This window comes from Pieris napi, chromosome 21, assembly GCF_905475465.1.
Source record: "Pieris napi chromosome 21, ilPieNapi1.2, whole genome shotgun sequence".
In the NCBI taxonomy this organism is placed as follows: Eukaryota; Metazoa; Arthropoda; class Insecta; order Lepidoptera; family Pieridae; genus Pieris; species Pieris napi.
The window spans coordinates 6,700,931-6,721,165 of record NC_062254.1 but is presented as its reverse complement, the minus strand read 5'-3'; the positions used below and the strand labels follow the sequence as shown (position 1 = coordinate 6,721,165).

The 20,235-nt window shown below is 33.6% G+C and overlaps 2 protein-coding genes across 2 annotated transcripts; one reads left to right on the top strand and one right to left on the bottom strand.

Annotated features, from left to right (window-relative positions):
• Window positions 1–601: 601 nt before the first annotated feature.
• Window positions 602–7,690, bottom strand: LOC125060284 (DNA polymerase alpha catalytic subunit). Its single transcript, XM_047665101.1, has 10 exons — window positions 7,546–7,690; window positions 7,269–7,466; window positions 7,017–7,201; window positions 6,551–6,772; window positions 5,842–6,405; window positions 5,370–5,561; window positions 4,946–5,200; window positions 4,134–4,263; window positions 1,229–3,649; window positions 602–886 (listed from the first exon to the last, which is right to left on the bottom strand). The coding sequence occupies exons 1-10, from the start codon at window positions 7,574–7,576 to the stop codon at window positions 666–668; spliced, it is 4,419 nt and encodes a 1,472-aa protein (XP_047521057.1). The 5' UTR covers window positions 7,577–7,690; the 3' UTR covers window positions 602–665.
• A 2,211-nt stretch (window positions 7,691–9,901) lies between these two features.
• On the top strand, window positions 9,902–19,256 carry LOC125060408 (DNA replication licensing factor Mcm7). The gene is made up of 16 exons (XM_047665309.1): window positions 9,902–10,070; window positions 10,145–10,248; window positions 10,319–10,459; window positions 10,585–10,712; window positions 10,868–10,959; window positions 11,105–11,331; window positions 11,490–11,672; window positions 12,908–13,092; window positions 13,643–13,811; window positions 14,506–14,658; window positions 15,264–15,430; window positions 15,981–16,147; window positions 16,565–16,676; window positions 17,481–17,579; window positions 17,889–18,009; window positions 19,123–19,256. Exons 1-16 carry the CDS (start codon window positions 10,040–10,042, stop codon window positions 19,201–19,203), a joined length of 2,160 nt encoding a protein of 719 aa, XP_047521265.1. The 5' UTR covers window positions 9,902–10,039; the 3' UTR covers window positions 19,204–19,256.
• The last annotated feature ends 979 nt before the right edge of the window (window positions 19,257–20,235 follow it).

Sequence of the window (20,235 nt, the reverse complement as noted above, 5' to 3'; positions counted from 1 at the left end):
GTGATCAACGCTTGGCCAGAAAGGAATTTACTAACGCATAACACTAAGAAAACTAATTACATGCGAGTCAGTAAATTTAATTATTTTGGGATCAGGAAAAATATTGACATAAAAAGGTCGCATCATATTAATATTGTCAACGATACGTTTGAAGTTTTGGGTTTATATCAAACATTGTATAACACCGTTAGGCGGGGTAGGTAAGACGTCACGTCACAATAATTGTGGAGCGAGCTTAAAAACCACAGGTTTATTTTTAAAAATTCCCAGTTCAACAATGAATAATTTGGGAATGACAATATTATAGGTACTATTTAATGTTTTTTCAGTATTCATGTGTCTTATGAGTGAATTTACTGGGGCTAAGCTATTTAATATTACCCAACTATTCTAAATAATTTTTTGTAGAATTTATCAGAGGTTTGGAACATTTTCAGGCTTTTTCAGAGGATTTAAAACAATATATTATTTTTTAAACATATTGGAAACTATGAATCAAATATGAATTTTTTCATATTTGATTTAATTTAATAAAACAGTATTTATTTTCTTGATTATAATTGCATACGTATTGTAAGTGTTGGGTATAAAAATACAATCATGTAGGTATAAAATTTACTAAGCTATATACAGATTACATAATACAACAATTATTAATAACTCATTTAATAGACACCCATTTCCATCAAGGCATCAATGTGTTCTGTTTCTGGAGTTATGTCAATTTCTACAGGTTCCGATTTAATTTTGGCTTTTGTATCCACATTGAAGAATCTGAACAATTTTGTGAGAGATATTATTGAATAAGCTGAATGTGAAAGCCAGTTTTCAACCATTTCTTTTAAAACCAAAAATGCGCTGGCAACTTGAGTTGATACTTTCGTTTCTGAAAAGATAAAATATTATTTACTAGAAAAACTGAAAATATTTAAAACACTACTCTTCTATTACATATAACAAATGAGTAGGATCTACACATGAGTATGATTTTACACTAAAACAATAATAAATATAATATCATACATGGTTTTCGTAGTAGATCTACAGCTATTGACGCATTAATGATTTGGTAAATATTAAATCTCTAATAAGTAGTAATTATTTTACAAATATTAATAACCAAATTAATTACTTTACGGCCTAAAATTTAAGAATAATAGGATTGCCTAGAAAGAGTTATTAGCGGTAAGGCTAGTTTTAGTTAAATAACCAAACAAAATATACTCACTTGCGTTGGCATGTTTGTTCAAATCGAAGAGATACAGAAAGAAGTTAAGTTGCAAATACAGGTCTTTCTCCGTATATTCTCTGAACATCAGTCCCTTTTCACAATGCCGGCACACCGGATATCCGGCCGTGAATGTCTGAGGCAGACGCACTGTTCGGCCGCCACACGCCGGATCCTCGCACGAGACCCACCCCGCATAATACTCGTTGTGATATTCCCGTATTTGCAAACTCAACTGATTTTGCACACTCGCCAAATAGTCAACCGGGCGTAATTCACACTTTTCGTTTTGACATTTCTCTAAAAACGTCACACTATCTTTATCCCCTTTGAGCAACGTATCTCTTATGCGATTCTCCACTTTACAACTCTCACTGACGCAAACGAAGGTGAACTCTTTACAATACCGGTACTTCTCTTGCTCATTCTCAACTTCGTACGTCTCCGTGGTTTCTTTTTTCGCCTGACGATACCCGGACGGGTCGAGGCCGAGGCAATCTGCCACTCTCGCCGGCTCCATGCCTTCGATGGGCTCACAGATACGAGATATGACCGGATGCAACTGATGCGCTAAATAATATCTGAAATCTATTTTGAGATTATCAGAACTTTTTAGTTCCTCCACGTGGTACGCCCTTTGGGTAGCCGAGTTCGCGGTTCCGTCTTCGCATATGATGTAAGGGACTATGTCTCCCTTTTTGAATCGGCGACTGTTTTTACTATTTAATCGAAGGGCGACTTGGACGTGCGGTTGAGCGTGCTTGTCGGCGTATTCGTTCGGGTTTTTCGTAAGTTGTTTCGTTATTGTTAGAAGCGATAGAGGTATCTGATTGCTCATGAGGTCATCTTTCAGCTTGTTCAAATGATTCTGAATGCTTTCAAGCCTTTCATCCGCACTTTGTTCGGAGAGGATCTGGCTAAGGATGAACTTCCCCGCTTCGGCCGCTAACTGAGACCAATCTCGTCTCACAATGTCCAAACCTTTGTGCTCCTGAGCGTACACCAATTCCCCATTTTTATTTCTACTCACAACTACGGCGGCATACTTCTTCTTTTTCAACAATAAGAGATATTTGAAAACTCCATCGATATCCAACTCGATCTGTTTGTACTTTTTATTGATCTCCCGCTTTAGATCATTTCCGATTCTGAATACTTGGTCGTAGTCTAAGCAGTTTGTGTTTATCATCAAACTGTCGGTGTCTCCGTAGACGACCTCATAGTTCAGTTTTTGGACGATTTCTTTGGTGTCCATGAGGATTTCTCTGCCCTTCATGGTGACGAGCGCCGCCAGCGGCTTCGCATAGAACCTCGAATGTGCGAATCCGAGACACCCATACATAGAATTTGCAGTCAGTTTCAAGGCAGTCTGTCGTATGTTATACTGCATGTATTGTTCTGGGGGCAAATCTGGGGCCTTCATTAACTTTTTGACCTCCCTCCTACTCTCGACGAGTTTCCGGATTTGTGTTGGTAAAACTCCAAATTCAGTGTTAGGTGCAGGAAGGATCAGATTGTTTATATCGTCATCGGTATTTGTGGTGATTCTTCTTTTAATAGTCGTGAAGCACACGTTGAATTCTTGTATAATACTCGGGTACAAAGAGTTGAAATCCATTAGAAGAATAAGTTTATCGTAGAAGCCCTTTTTCGGATCGAGAACCAATCCTCCAGAATAAGCAGCTTTTTTCTTTCCCTGTTTCTTGTTTACTCCTTCCTCTTCATTCTCATCTTCGACAATATTTTTCTTCCCGTAAACCTTATCAGGGACGATATAGTTCTTCTCGTTAAACGCATGAAGGAGCAAGAACTCGTTTCTCTCAGACCGACCCCCCAACAGCGTCCTAGACATAACGTTACCGGCAATTTGAGTAATTTGTAACGCTAGCGGTAAAACGTTTAGTTCGCACATGATTTTTAGAATATATGAAGCATCTTGCATAGTAAGCGTGATGAGTTTGAGTAGATCGTCGCTGGTTTCATAGTAGCGAGGTAAGTCTTCTAGGGCTACTTCTATTCTGTCGCCTTCTTTCATCTTCAGAACATTTACGCACAACGTATCTAGATCGAAACTCCTCGCTCTAATTAATTCCATAGCTGATATTTTAATATCGCAAACGAGTCTTCCCAAGAAGGCATCTCTAGCTGCAAATCTTTTCTGTGGAGCCACAGATCTATTGAGCCTGCCTAGACGAGACCAATTCGGTATCTTTAGGTCTAGAATGTTTCCTATTAAGAGGTCCTGTTGGAACCCTTGCAGATCGTGACCGATGACCAGATCGGGGTCCAATTTCCAAAACTGAACCATAAAGAAGTTTAATAGTTCTCTTTCTGTGTCACATTTGGTTAATTTTGTCGCTTTGTACTGAGGTAGCTTTTGTTTGAGATCAATTGGCCATAACTCATTGCATTTTGTCATTACTGTAAAGAAACAAATTATTTATCAATAACTCTTTGTCCAGATAGGAGAATAAAGATCTGGCTAAAATGGACAAAACCAAAAATTCTTTAAGAATCTAAAGCTGTTATTGAAAAATATCTATTGTTGTTATAACCTATAACTGAGTAATCCTTTTATTTTTAAGAATTTAAAAAAAAAGTAAGTTTCGTAGGAATATATATAAAACATAAAGTGGAATATTCTATTCCACTATCGTAGATTTTATATTACTTTATAGTAAGCAATTGTAAAATCAGGATTATTGAATTTTCACAAAAAATACATACACTATCTTTTCTGTACTAAGCCCATACAATAATGTCCAAATTAGGAATAAAATATCGCTGCTGTGAACTCACTCTGTCAACATATAAAAATATTGATTGTGTCGCAGACAGCATGACAATACATAAATTTAGAAATATGTAGAGCATTTTTGAATAACTATTTTAAAGAATAACTTACCACAAAAATGTTGTTGAAATGGTGGATTAGGGGGTGGCCTGTGTATTGGAAAGCTGTTGTGCGATAAACAGCTTATCATTAAGATTTTTGTTTTATTTGTTTTTGCATCAGTCACTGTTCTCATATTTATCTGAAATTATATTGTAGACAATCAAGAAAAACTTATATTTCTTTAAACTGTTCAAGTTTATGTTATCCAAAATATATTTTGTATAAAAAAATGGCTAACCCCGGTTAGAAAAGAAAATAAATAATAGGTTTTAAAGATACAAAATAAGTTTGATCCATATTAAAAAATGTCGCCTAACGTTCCAGGCATTTGGTAAACACATTTTTGCCTACTCTATAGATATTAATTTTTTAGCTCAGCCTGTATAACAAATCGTAAAAATATTGTGTCCCCTGGACTCGAACCCAGGAGAATACACAATTCACGTTGATAACTAGGATACTTTTCCATCATAAAAATTGTTTGCATATCATAGACAAGTACAACAAAGAACATCAGAGATTATAATATAAATAATATTTAATATCTAAAATAAAAGTGAATTTAGATTTTCGGGTTCGAATACCACGGAAACATTTTCTAGAATTACAAAATTGGTTTAACTTTTTAAATGTACAGACAAAAGAGTATCAATCAAGAAATGAGCGTACGAATTCTTGAAAGGCCGGCAACGCACTCGCGAGCCCTCCAGCATTGAGAGTGTCCATGGGCGGCGATATCACTTAACATGAGGTGAGCCTCCTGCCCGTTTGCCCCCTGTTCTATAAACAAAAATATATAAAGCCCAAACAGGTCTACTCACAGCTGCAATAATAATAGGAGGAGGTTCCAAATCTTCGCCACTCCTAATAACATTAATATTTTCCATATTATCACAACTTGCTTCCAGTTTGCATAATGACACCTTTGCTCCGACACTCTCAGCTTCAACAACTTCAAGCCAACAAGGTCCTTTCATCTTCCTTTCAAGAAGAAACAACTCTAGCGATGAAGTGTTTGCTCCAAATATATGAGAGAATGTAAGATATTTCTTGTTAGGCGGCGGTGGAATGGAAGCCTGAAATTATTGTAATTAATAAAGATTGACATATTATATACATCAATATAGCATTAAAGTAAAAAAACTCTAAAACAGTTATTATTTAAATAACTAACCTCAAAAATTGCAAGGTCAAGTAATGTTAATTAAATTTATTTATATTAAAAACTATTAATCATCATCTCACCATATACTTGACTTCGAGATAGTCGCACTGTGCAGGCACATCTGGTATGTTAAAACAATAATTCTTAGTAATCTTTCTCGACTTAAACTCTTTTATACCCAACTCAGTCGCCACAGTAGTGTTAAACTCTTGGTACATATCCATTATACCAACCTCCTCATCTGTAGGCTCAAGTGTCACTGGGTCTAATTTCTGAAACATATAAATATACTTATTAGACATATACTTTTTTATTAGTTTTACTTTTACAATGGCAGAATATATAATAAATATAAACTGTATAACAAGGTTTTAGTTCATAAAGCTTTACTAATTGTAAGTCAATCATACTGAAACTACAAAGCTAATTTAAATTAGTGAAGTTATCGAGATAAATAACTCCTATGAAAATTAATCTATCAATGTTTAATATAGTTTAATTTTTTTAAGGTAGATAATGAAAAGAAATATAAGTAATTTGTGAACAACTTACATATTCTCTAGGCAGCAGGAACATTTGACGGTTTATATTCTTTACAACTAAACAGCATGAGACACAACCGGCTTTCTTATTAGTAGGATTCACATACACTTTACCAAACAAGTACACCACACCTGGTTTAACAAATTTATCCTCCCAGGCATCTAACCAATAAAACCTGAGCACCTTTTTACCATCTTTATTAGTTTGAAGAGGCAATTTACCATCCGACTGTATGGAAACAACATTGTTATCACCAACTTGTTCATTCCATGATGTATGCAATGGTTTCAATTCTTTAGGCGACTGCTTCTTAACTGGGAATATATCAAAATCCTCATTGAGAAATTCTTCAGCTACATCTGTGATAGTATTAGATGAACTAGGTATTTCCTCTTTTATGTTAACAGCAGATATAGCATCATTACTAAAATCATCACCCAAATCAATATCTTGAGTTTGAAATTCCTCTATATTTTGCATTTGTGAATCCTCAAGTTCTTTTTTAATTTCTTTATCTATTTTCCAAGTACTTTTTTTTGGTGACTCTCCATTTAATTCTAGGACAGGTTTTTCCTACAATATCAACAACAATTTAAAATCTAATAGAGTCTAGACTAAATATATAAAACAAATATTATGATATTATATAGTTTAGGATTACTCTAAATCTTTAAAAGATCTCCATAATTCAACACTTATAATACCTCTTTCAACTTACAATTTCCTGTTTAACATTAGGTGGATCATTGAGTACTATTGTAGGTTTAGATTTTTTTACTGCAGAAGTTAATGACTTAAAATAATTCTGTGCATCCTTTTTGCTGGAATCAATACTACTCAATTTGTTTACTTGGGCTTTGGGTTTTACTGTTGCTGCAGCAGTGCCATCTAAATCAGACATAATATCTGACAATATATTGTCATCAGATATTTTTACATCCTGAAAAATTAAGCTTTTAATAAAAAAATATAATTATTGTTCACAAATAAACAATTCTTAGTATGCATAATCGTCATGAATATAATAGAGAGAATGAATATCATAAAGCATTTAATACTCTGAAATGATTAATTTAAATATTTCATTATTGTTAAGAACCTCAGATGCAGAACCAACACAGAATCATTTAGATGTTATAGCTAATTTGACAACATAATATGCAACAAAAACAAACTTCTTTTACCTCTTTTTTCTTTGCCGGCATAGCCCCTAAAAGATTCTTAATGTTTCCTTTTCCTATAGGTGGAGCAACTTTAGCCTTTCTCTTAACACCTCTTCCACTCTCTTTGCTGTCAGGCATAGCGTACGAATCGTCAATTTCATCATCATCAAATATTTCACGCCCATCCTCAACATAGCCGGTACCATCTAAAATATGAATGATTAAATTTTGTATAATATAAACACGTGTATAGAAAGTAGACTAAAACTATACCGTCTTCAATCCAATCTTCCTCTTGTCTTTGTAACACGCGATCACTATACTCTTTTTCATCCACAGTATCATACACATTCTCTAACTCATCTACATCGTATTTATTCTTAGATCCTTTTCCCTTTAATTGTTTAAGTTTTTCAAAAGCAGATAAGCGACCATGTTTATCAACTTTTTGCCGTTTAGCTCTTTGACCAGCTGTAAAGAAACAATACGTGATGTTAGTCTCATTAATATCAAAGTTAAAACAACAGCAATGAATTTAACATATATTTACCAACAGAGTCTCCCATGTTAATAAGTTGCATACATTAATTTCGTTATAAAACATACATTTTACAATTAAATGTATCACTGCAAGAAATTGCAAAACAAAGTTTATATTTTGTCGTTGACATTGCAAACTGGCGCCAAAATTGACATTACTACACAGATTTAGTAAAGGTATAAACATTACTATAGGTCTACCAGGATCTGATGGCAAAAAGGGAAAAAAGAAATTGACGCTAGCAATACTGGGGAAATTGGAGTAAAACGTTTTGATACTTTTTTTTCCTTATAGCGGCTGATTCTATGTGTGATACATGCAAAATATATTAAAATTTATCCAATGATAATTTTTGAAAATGTGGCGAATGTGGGGTTTGAAATTTAGATGAAAACTCCTGTTCATGAGTTTATTAATTAATTAAGAACTTGAAAATGGTTCCAAATACTGCACATCCATAAAAAAGTCTTCAACGCAGTATTTATAATAAACCTTTCCTCCTGCATCTCAATTAACCGATCTTGTTCTATGAACTGATTTTCAATTTTTATTACATGTTCACAAGATTTTCGCTATTCATCGATCCCTATTCGAGAGAAAGAAACAGTGTAAAACTCATTTATCTTGTTTCTGATCAATTCTAAATCAAAACTATCCAAGTTTATTTGTAGTAACAGAAACCCCTGAAATAAACCAAAGTTTAGTATAAGTACATAATATAATACACACGAAGAATCCCATAAACCAAAGTATCAAGACGTGTCACTCCTACTAACCAGTCAACGCTTGCACATGGCTCAATATCGATGATTGTGTATGTTCTGCATCTTGTTGATCAAGTATTCTTTGATAAACATTGAAAACAATATGTCTTGCTTGCGATCGAAGAGGTTTCTTCGACATTTTCATCACTTTTTAATGGAAATTTGAAGCCAAACCAAAAACAATTCCTCGAAATTTCAGTTGACAGATGAAATTTTTCTTTTATTGCCATATGAAAATCGCTAATTTTTAAATAAAAATTTTGCCATCAGATTCTGGTAGACCTATAATGCCAGTGATAAATGTACAGATGTACTAAGATTAGGCTATATGCCAAGATTTTAAAACCATTTCTTTGTTGAAGAGCTGAGAAAACGATTGTTTTTAAAATAATCTGTAAGACAATTTTTATAACATCTTCTTGTTTTAAGGCATTTTAGTGGAAAAAAATATTGAGAAGTTAGACTTAAATTGGCATTTTTTAAATACTTTTTTACTTATTTTGAAAAAGTTAAAAATCACGAGAAAAACGGCAAACTTCTTCATAATGCATAATTATGGGGGTTAAAATTATAATAAATAAGGGTGAGTTCTATCACATAACGGAAATACTTTGAATTACCAATAAACCTATATAAAAGATGTTCTATTTGACTATTCAGTCCATACTATTGTACCGTTACCTTTAGTGCGTTTTCCAATTGCCTCTCGTGCTTCTCGCAATAAATACCAACACAGTGACAGAAAATTGACCAGTGTTTTTTATTAAGTTGGCATTTATCGAAATTTTCGTTAGTAAATATTATTATTTATTGTTGAAAAATTTGTAAGGCTTTCGTTTCGTCGTAGATTTTGAAAATAATTAAAGTTATTTCAAACTGCAAAAAAATAAATAAATATAAGTATGGATGAAGGTATAAATAGTTACTTTTTTTATATTCCACATTTAAAATATGAATATAATTTTATTTTAAAATTCGGATCTGTAAACAAATTTATTTTACAGGATTATACTTTTGTAAACATTGCAATGGTTTTGAAAAAGTATATAATTTTTTTAGATATCATTTAAAAAAAATTACTCAAAACGTAAATGATGTAAACTTCTTACATGAAACTATATATTTTACTGTTAATTTAGCTTGTTAAAACCTTATATTCTTTAAAGGTTTTCTCTTATTTCAGTAAAATAATGTTATCGAAATAATTTGATTATTAAAATAAGCGTAAAAAGTTTTCAACCAATTATTATTGTTAACGACATTATTTATACATTAATGAGGTTGTTAAGTGCTAACTCTATTCAGAACATTTTTTTTTTTCAACACTGACTTAGCGCACTCTGCTGATGCATTTGAAAACTAATTCACGTTCCAATTAAGCTTCAGCATTAAGCGGCATTGTGCGGCACTGAGTCGCATTATGTTCTGTAATTGGAAAACGCACTTACTTAACATGTGGCCTGCCTTTAGTTATAGTGCTAATCTGTGTTGCATAATATTTATTGTCTTGATCTGTGGCTAAAAAAAAACAAACTAGCTCATTGTGGCCTAAAGGTCTAGATACCAGGCCATAAACTCCAAAAAAAAAAAAAAAACTAGCTCATTGGTTTCGTTTACGCGCCAAAACGTTATTTTATTAATTTGTTTTGTTTGGTCAGTAAGCAGTATCTGCATTTATTTTAAATTAATAATTTAGTGAGTTTTTACGTGATAGAATTAACAGATATCGAAATTAAATTATGGCCATGCGAGATTATACTGCCGATAGAGGTAAATCGTGGTGTAACAAGTTGAAAAATTACTAACTTTTACTGTTTAACAAAAATAGGTACTTTATGTTTCAGAGTCATTTAAAAATTTCTTTATTGACTTTTGCCAGACAGACGAAGATGGAGCAAAGTTTTTTAAATACTCTGAGCAGCTTACCAAATTTGCTCATAGGGAACAGGTAATGTTAAGTAATTGAGGTTATGATAGTTTTTGTTTGCATTGTTTATTTATATTTTTGTTTGTTGTAGACTGCCTTTGTGGTTGACTTGGATGATTTACACGAGATGAATGAAGAGTTATGTGCAGCTGTGCTCAAAAATACGAGACGATATACTAATATGGTCTCTGATGTCGTTTATGAAATGCTACCTGAATACAAACACAGAGAGGTTACATATTTTCATACAATAATTTTTTCACCTATCAAAAGTACTGTTTAACAAAAAAAGCAGTAAAGGTTTTGTATAACTATAGATTTTTGTTTTAATCAATTTATTATATTTTTATGTCTTAGGTTGACGCCAAAGATGCATTAGATGTATATATTGAGCATAGAATTATGTTAGAATCAAGAAGCCATAGGATTCCGGGAGAAATGAGAGACCCTAGAAACAGATACCCCCCTGAACTTATTAGAAGATTGTAAGTGTATTGATAATATTAAGCACAAAGATGCACCACTCTATGTTGTAAAGACTACGAAGGTCATCTTGATTTGATCCTTATTTATATGAAATCCTAATCCTATCTTTAGTTATTTTTTTATTGTAAAAAACTTAACTAAATTTTTTTTGTAGTGAAGTGTATTTCAAAGATTTAACAACATCAAAATCAGTGCCCATCAGAGACGTAAAAGCTGAACACATTGGAAAACTAGTTACAGTCAGAGGTGAGTTGCACTTTTTCCTTGGTATTAAAATATATTTGGTATAAAAGTGTAGAATGTGTACATTATATCACACAATATTTTTATAATTTCCTTTGTCTAGGTATAATATTTAGACTTTTAAAATAAATTTCGTTGCATTTCCCAGGTATAGTAACCCGTTGTACCGAAGTAAAGCCACTACTCATAGTAGCTACATACTCCTGCAGTGCTTGTGGAGCTGAGACATATCAACCAGTCCGCTCCCTACAGTTTACTCCGCCACCTGCCTGTACAGCAGATGAGTGTCGTGTTAATAAGACTGCTGGACAATTACACTTACAGACACGCGGTTCACGGTTCCAGAAGTTCCAAGAGATTAAGATACAGGAGCATGTGAGTGCATACCTTTTAAACTGCTGCTTTTGGCTTTAGCATGTGGCCCTAAAACATGTGTTGACTGCACCAATGGTTTATTTTCTATATGCGTAATTAACATTTGCTCCTACAGCGAAGCTAGCGATTTTGCAGTTAATATATTTGCCCTTTTTCAGTCCGACCAAGTGCCAGTAGGCCACATACCTCGTCAATTGTCAGTGTACTGTCGCGGTGAGACCACGCGTCGCGCTCAACCAGGGGACCATGTAGCAGTCACTGGGATATTCCTGCCGCTGCTCAATTCTGGCTTCAGGCAAATGGTCCAAGGGCTGCTATCAGATACCTATTTAGAGGCGCATGTAAGTTTTTATGTCTTACGAAAACGCTTATAAAGTGACTGTCTTATTCATAAACTTTAATATTATTTTATTTCAAATTATGTTAATGATATAGTATATATGAATTTTCCTTGAGGTTGTAGAAACAATTACAAGTTCATAAAATGGCAACAAGATAAAAATTACTTAAAAAAAATTAAAACTACTATTACATTTCAGTATTCATGCAGCATATAGTAGTACCACGTGAATATATATATTATATATATTAATTATGTTTTGAGTTTTGTGATACTTGAATAATAATATGATATTTCACTAACAATTAACCAGCCAATTCTTATAATAAAGTTATTCTAAAATAAAACGGCTTAATTAAATCTTATTTGGAGTTTATAGGTTTTTATTACGAAGAAATCACTTGCTTTGCAACATTAGTTTACTTATACAATCATTCTACGCCCTTGACTTGCGAACTGGTAGTAAATGTAAATTTACGATTAATTTAACTTGACTATTCAAAAGTGTACTTGGTTACCTACTTGAATAAAGATATTTTGAGTTTGAGTTTGAGTTTGAACCCTTTTTATTAGTATTTTATGGCTAGAGTAAAATTATAAACTCACAATAATTTTAATATCCTTTTACTATTGATGTCTCCAAGTAGAATGCTTATATTAAGTCTTTAATTCTTTACTGTACTATTTTAATAACTTAATATTATAATAATAATAATAATAATTTATTTTAATAACTCTTAAAAATAAATGCACTCTAGCCCGTTGACGATGAGCCCGATATTTTAAGGTCCTACATCCCTATTTGGGGTTGTCTGCAATCTGCGCCTGCCTGATCTGATCTGTAGGATATGATCCATTTCTTAGATCATTTTAATATTTCTTTCCTTTCTATCTGACACGTCATCGATTTTTGGGTTTGGGATATGCCTCACTAAGTTTTCCTTCACCGTGCGAGCTATATTAGATGCGCACAAAAACGCTATTGGTGCGCAACCTGCGATCGAACCTATACCCTCGGGGTTGAAGCACGCTGGAGCCACTAGACCAAAACTGCTTTCGTGATTATTATAGTCAAAGTATCAAAATCATTTATTCATATAAGTAACACAATGTACACTTATGAACGTCAAAAAAGAAATATCTTAGATTTAATTTGGTTTTATAAAATGTCTCTTAGTTCTCGCCCATTACGGGTACAATAAAAACTTCGATCGCTTACATTGATGAATATTTAAGGGTGTAACATGTCTAAACCAAGCCGACGAAAGCGAACTGGCAGAAGCTTTAACCGAGGAGGAGTTAGCGGAGTTGGCGGAAGACGATCTCTATTCTCGTATGGCGAAAAGTCTTGCGCCAGAAATATATGGCCACGAAGATGTTAAAAAGGCTTTGTTGCTGTTGCTGGTTGGGGGTGTTGATAGGTAAGGTTCTGTTAAACAGTTTTATGTTACGATGTTGCCATTTTTTAATATTGTGCATTTTTTATTTTATTTTGTCACTACATTTTTAGTATATTACATATATTGATGTTATATTTAAAGGCTAAATATTGTCAAAATTGAGTCATACATACCAAATAAATTATTTTGTTTAAAATTTTGATTACAAACCTAACAAACATCCTGGGTCTACATCGTCTATCACAATGGGTTAATGGTAAACGCATCTACATTATAACGTGGGTTTGATTCAGGTGAAATTATTGTATGACAAAACACATATAGGCTTGTCCAAGAAGAAAACTTTTTTTTTTTATGTAATAGGGGGCAAACGGGCAGGAGGCTCACCTGATGTTAAGTGATACCGCCGTCCATGGACACTCACAATGCCAGAAGGCTCGCAAGTGCGTTGCCGGCCTTTCAAGACTTGGTACGCTCTTTTCTTGAAGGACCCTAAGTCGAATTGGTTCGGAAATACTTCTGTGGGCAGCTGGTAATTTAATTAAAATATATATATTGATATTCTTTACAGACGTCCAAACGGTATGAAAATTCGTGGTAACATTAACATTTGTCTCATGGGAGACCCTGGAGTTGCCAAGTCGCAGCTCCTCAACTACATAGATCGTCTGGCACCCCGCTCCCAGTATACCACTGGCAGAGGGTCTTCTGGAGTCGGTCTTACTGCTGCGGTTTTAAAGGTAAACACTGAAAATCCTGGTACATTCATGAATATATTAATTAATTTAATAAAAAAAATATTCTATTTATTTGGGGTCCAGACCCCCATAGACCCAGGTCTATTCTGGATCCCTGGAGAGTTGAGTTCTATTCTCAGGGAAATAATAAATTGATTATTAAGACTTATGATAATAGAACACACTATTCCCATAAGTTTTAATAATCAATATACAAAATCACTCAGCATACAAAATAAGTCAAGTGAAAACTTCTTTAGCGGCGTTGTAATTTTTTTTTGGAATGGGTAAAAAATGTTAAACTCGCGTCAGGACACGTGACCTGATCGAAAATTAGTAAGACGGATGGAGAGTAGACAGCTGGCGCGGCGTATTTAATGTAATATAAATTGTCATGTTTTTGTACGATAGCGCAATAAATAAATATTGTATTCTACCACATAAATGATAATATGTACTTTTATACTGATAATTAAAGCAATTCGTGCAAAATTATTCCCTAACCATTCCAAAATATCAAAAATGCACAACGTTAATATTCAAGTTTTCACTTCTGCCGGCACTCCCGGAGTGCAACCCATAGTTTTTTTTTCAATTATAGTACTACCGGCTTGGTTTAGTTTTTGTTTTTTTTTCTGGTAGAGGAAACTTCTTCCTTCTTGTTTATTTAAATAACGTAAAATATAACATCTTCCAGGATCCCTTCACAGGTGAAATGATGTTGGAGGGTGGGGCATTAGTGTTAGCGGATCAAGGCGTATGCTGTATCGATGAATTTGACAAAATGGCGGACAGCGACCGAACCGCTATACATGAGGTCATGGAACAGCAGACCATCAGTATTGCAAAGGTAATATTGCACAACTGACCCGGCGATTTAAGTGCTTTGCATGGTCACGAGTTAGTCATTCCAAATATAATTTTTTATACTAATTAAGGTTAAATGTTCTAATAAAAACATTTCTTAGATTAGCTTTCTGTATCTGTTTTGTGATCATATTTTTATTCATAGGCAATTAGGTGATCAGCCTTCAACTTGTCAAACAAAAAATTTGGTTGTCCTTAGAGTCGGTTTACGGACGATAACTTTACGTGATAACGATAAGAAAACATTGATGAAAAATCGAAATTATCATTATTTTATATAATACAAAGGAGTTAATTGAATTTTTTTTTAACATATACTCGGTAATTGAAATAATTTTTTAATAATTAAAGAACAAATATATGAGATTATATCGTAAATTCTTAAAATGCAAGAATTATTTACCTTTTTTGCTGCAATTGTTGTTGTAATCCGCTCTATCTATCTCTATCTCTTGTTCCGCGCTCTCGCTTGCACGTTGACAATGAGTCATGTTGTTTCGTGCGTGCAGCCGGCGCGGCGTTCATCGATTTATAAGACGTTATCACGTCCAAAACTAAAGAATTTACTGGTAAATTGTAAAATTTCAGGCTGGTATAATGACTTGTTTAAACGCCCGGGTGTCGATCCTTGCGGCCGCCAACCCCGCATATGGGCGGTACAACCCAAAGCGCACCATCGAACAAAACATACAACTGCCCGCGGCTTTGCTCTCCAGATTCGATCTCCTATGGCTTATACAGGATAAACCTAATAGGTATTTTTTTAAATAAAATTTAAATTTTATTTTGTGTTGTATGAAGTTATACATTTGTTTTTCGTCGACAAATGAACTAGAAATTTTCATTCTAATTATATTATATGTACCTATTTACAATTAAAAATACGTAATTTTACTAAATTGAGTAGTATTGAAAATCAGCCTTCTGACGCAGCAAAAAACTAAATTTTTAAGAGTTTTTTTTATAAAAAATAACGATTAGATTCAGTCAGCATAGTACTAACTATAAAGTATATGTTTAGAACGACGCGACTGTTTTTTCTTTAAGTTTAAAATAAATTATCTGTATTGGTGCCTTGCAACGGTTTTAATATGAGTTTTCTACTATGAGAAAACTCGTCCCCGTTTTTTATCTTTTGCTCTTCATCTTATTAAATCATAGACTATAGACACAGATTAATAGAAAGGTATTGCTTGAAAAAAAAAATAGATGTTTTTCCACAAAGGAGATTAAAAGTTTTGTTATTAATTAGTAATTTAGATTTTTTAGTACGTAGTACAAATATTTTGTTGATTTAATTCCCAGAGATAAGGACTTAGAGCTAGCCAAGCACATAGCGTACGTGCACCAGCACTCGTGTCAGCCGCCGACTGAAATACGCGCTCTGTCGATGCGACTCGTCCGTCGGTACATCGCTCTCACTAAACGGAAACAGCCAACTGTGCCTACCCACCTCACTGATTATATTGTTTGTAAGTATAAAAAATATGAGATTTTTTAATTATTGGAGATTATTGACCCCCCCCTCACTTGTAACGCGCCGTAACGTTTTTCTGTACCCAAGTGTATTAAAACGTTTCGTGACCACCTAGTGACTCTTTATACTAAATATATAAAGTACTGGAAAGTGGAAAATAATATTTACAATAACGCGTAATTCAATCCCCGCCCTGCATCGTAACGTTTTACAAAAGGACCCCCCCCCAAAATTCGTTACGTTATACTTGAACGCTCCCATACCCTGATATATTAACATAAACAGGTGACAGCTGACAGTAACTTCATTGCTCCGACATTTTGAAATAATAAAAAAACAAATTCCAATAAAATTTACTGACTGCAAAATGCATTTAAAAAAACATTTGTTTAGTAAAAGGATATAATTTCAGCGTCGTACGTCGAGTTACGTCGCGAGGCACGTAACAGCCGTGACGTCACGTTTACGTCAGCGAGGAACCTCCTAGCGATACTACGATTGTCTACCGCACTTGCAAGACTTAGGTAATGTTTTATTATTAAAAAATATAAATGGTTTTAGGTAATATGACGCTCTATAGACATCAAGATTTAGAGTTCTGCTGGATTTATTATTATTATGGACATTCTCATTAAAAATCCAAAAAAAATTATTTAAATTTATAGCTAAAATCGTCTCACAGGAATAAGGCTGGTGTTTAGTTTTCTAGTAGAAAACGGTGTCGAGGATAGGTACTCTTCCTTTTCGACCAGTTTACAGACTGGTTAAAGGCCCCACTGGCTACGGAGATGGATATATCTTCAGCGGACGGAATAACTTCTTCAGGTCTTTATACAACAGTATAAAGTACAGGGTGTTTATACAACAGTATAAAGTACAGGGTGTTTATACAACAGTATAAAGTACAAGTCTTTATACAACAGTATAAAGTCCAGGTCTTTATACAACAGTATAAAGTACAGGTCTTTATACAACAGTATAAAGTACAGGTCTTTATACAACAGTATAAAGTACAGGTCTTTATACAACAGTATAAAGTACAGGTCTTTATACAACAGTATAAAGTACAGGTCTTTATACAACAGTATAAAGTACAGGGTGTTTATACAGATGACCTTTTCGAGTGCTAATTTTTTTTAAATGTTCTGATCGCGATCTAATGATAAGTACGGTTTGCAAGAAAAAAAGTCGCACACAAAGTAAGCCTTATTACTCTACTGATTCTTATAAACGTTTCATAAGTTATTGTGAGGTATAACGTCACTATGTGGTAAATTATTTTTGATTCGTATTGTATAAAGAAATGATGGAGGAATGTTTTTCAACAGATTATCAGACATGGTTGAGAAGGAGGACGTGTCGGAAGCAATTCGTCTCGTGGACATGTCCAAGCAGTCTCTCACTCATGTGGAAGATAATGTGCAAAGGTATAAATATATAATGATATTAAAATATATATCTGTGTAATTAAATATTCTTTAAATTAGCATTTACTGATTTAATTATCTATGGATTAGCACGCAATTCGAAATTCAAATAAACTTTATTCGAAAGCCGGGTTAATTTCTTATTCATAGATATATTTTAAAAAAAATATATTTGATTGGCCTTTTATCTACACAATATTCTTGCAAATAAATGATTATTTTACCGTTTTCATACAACAACTCTATAACGTCAGAAAATGCTTAGTCATAGTTACATATAGTTTACAGTAATTGTAACTTTAAAAACAGGGGTATAAGTGCAACGGATCGTATCTTCGCCGTGGTTCGTGAACTTGCCGGTTCCAATAACACTGTGAAGGTAGCTGACGTCATAGAACGCTGTGTCGACAAGGGATTCAAACCAGATCAGGTGAGAATTTATCCAAAAAAAAAAAAAATACAATAAGTGTGTCCTGATAATATAGACATAAAATGCACCAGCATTTCCTACAAACGTATCGCCATAGTCGAAGAATAGTGACGGATCTGACAAATAGTAAACTTTACAGGGCAGCCATTTCAAAATAATATTAGTTATTACTATTTTAATTCATATTCTGTTATTATGAAAATTGGCATACAAGCAAACAAAAGGTTTGTTTTGAAAGAAAATAAAAATAATAACATTAAATTACACAGTTTTCTAGAAAAATCACATGCTTCTATCAAATCCGTCACTTTACCGACTGATTAATTTGAAATTTTAAACACATGAATCTTTTTAAGGTAACCGTAATATTTAGTAAATGTATCCAAATATGATAAAAAGTGATTTTGGATTTTTTTCAAATCCGACATTGTTCTACGATCTTGACGGTATATTTGACTAACATACGACTTGACTAGACTTTTTGGAATCTAAGCAATTGTTTATGGAATAGTTTTTGTTTAATACTTGAAGCTTACATCTTTTTTTAAATCAAACGCTGACCTAATAAGATTGGAGACGAGACTAAATTGATCTCAAACCAATTTATTAGATATTTTTGTATAGTGTATTTATATACACTATACAAAAATATCTATAAACATGATGTTTTTACCTCACTATATGAGGAGCAATGTTGCCCTAGTGGCTTCAGCGTGCGACTCTCATCCGTCGTAGGTTCGATCCCCGCCTGTGCAACAATGGACTTTCTGTCTATATGCGCATTTAACATTCGCTCGAACGGTGAAGGAAAACATCGTGAGGAAACCGACATATTGTCTTAGACCCAAAAAGTCGACGGCGTGAGTCAGGCACTGGAGGCTGATCACCTAGTTGCCTATAAGATTAAAAAATGATCATGAAACAGATTCAGAAATCTGAGGCCCAGACCTAAAGAGGTAGCGTCACTGATTTTTTTTGTATAAGCAAGTACTAATAAGCTTCAGGATAGATAGATAATTCTATTATTCAGGCTTCGAACGTCGAAGTCGGTATTAATTATCTAATAATTTATCTGAATATTGATGTGGGTAATTGAAATATAATTTTTTTTAGGTGGACGCATGTATCGAAGAGTACGAGAACCTCAACGTATGGCAAGTGAACCAAGTGCGGACCAAGATTACTTTTATGTAGACACAGCCTTTTTGTTTTAAGTGTGTTTTGATAATTAAAAATAATTAATAATGCCTTATGTTTTATTTCGTGGATTTAAAATACTTTTAATCAATTTACGCATACGACCTCCGCTTATGCTATTTTTCTAATTTGCGGGCTTTCTAGTCTCATAAAACGGTGGCGTAAAAACCTTGGTAAAATATTTGTAATAGAAATCTTATCAAATATAACGGAGGTATTAACCCTTAGCTGTAGATGTATCATAAATGTTGATGTTTTTTTTAATAATTTTAATATATAACGAGGTTCGTCCTTCCAGGGTCCTTCTGGTATCTTCTCTGTTTGCCGTCATTTTGTATGATGATTTGATATTTTAAAAGAGTACCGAGAGTTTTTTACGTCGGCTTTTTCTCTCTGCCTACACCCTCTGTCTTCTTTGCCGATGAGTAGGGATGTCTACCGATACCAATTTAATAACGTAGAATATAATTATTTTAATTTTAATATTAGAAAATTTTTTTTTTATTTTAAACAACGACGCTCATCTGATGTTAAGTTATACCGCCGCCCATGAACACGCCATGAATATATAGAGCGCTTGCGAGTGCGTTGCCGACCTTTTAGGAATTGTTACGCCCTTTTCTGGAAGTGGACCCTAAGTCGAATTGGTTCGGAATTACTACAGCGGGCAGCTGGTTCCACGTAGTGGTGGTGCGCGGCAAAAACTTCCTTAAAAAACACCCGATCGTGGAACGACACGTGGAGGTGATATGTTATACAAAACGAAACGTTTTGTTCGATTATTTTTAGTCAATTAAAATTGGATCGCATCTTAATTATGTTTATTGTATTAGACTAAATTATTTGAGATATTCTGATTTCTGAACGTCTCAGGTTGCACATGTGACATGACGTAATTAAGGTTCAATAATAAACTTCAAGTATAATATTTTATTGCTTTTACTTCTTACAATAAATATTAAATTTTGAAACTACCCTCAAAACTGAAATGAAAAAATGATTTCCATGTTTCACTACATAGCTGAAGAT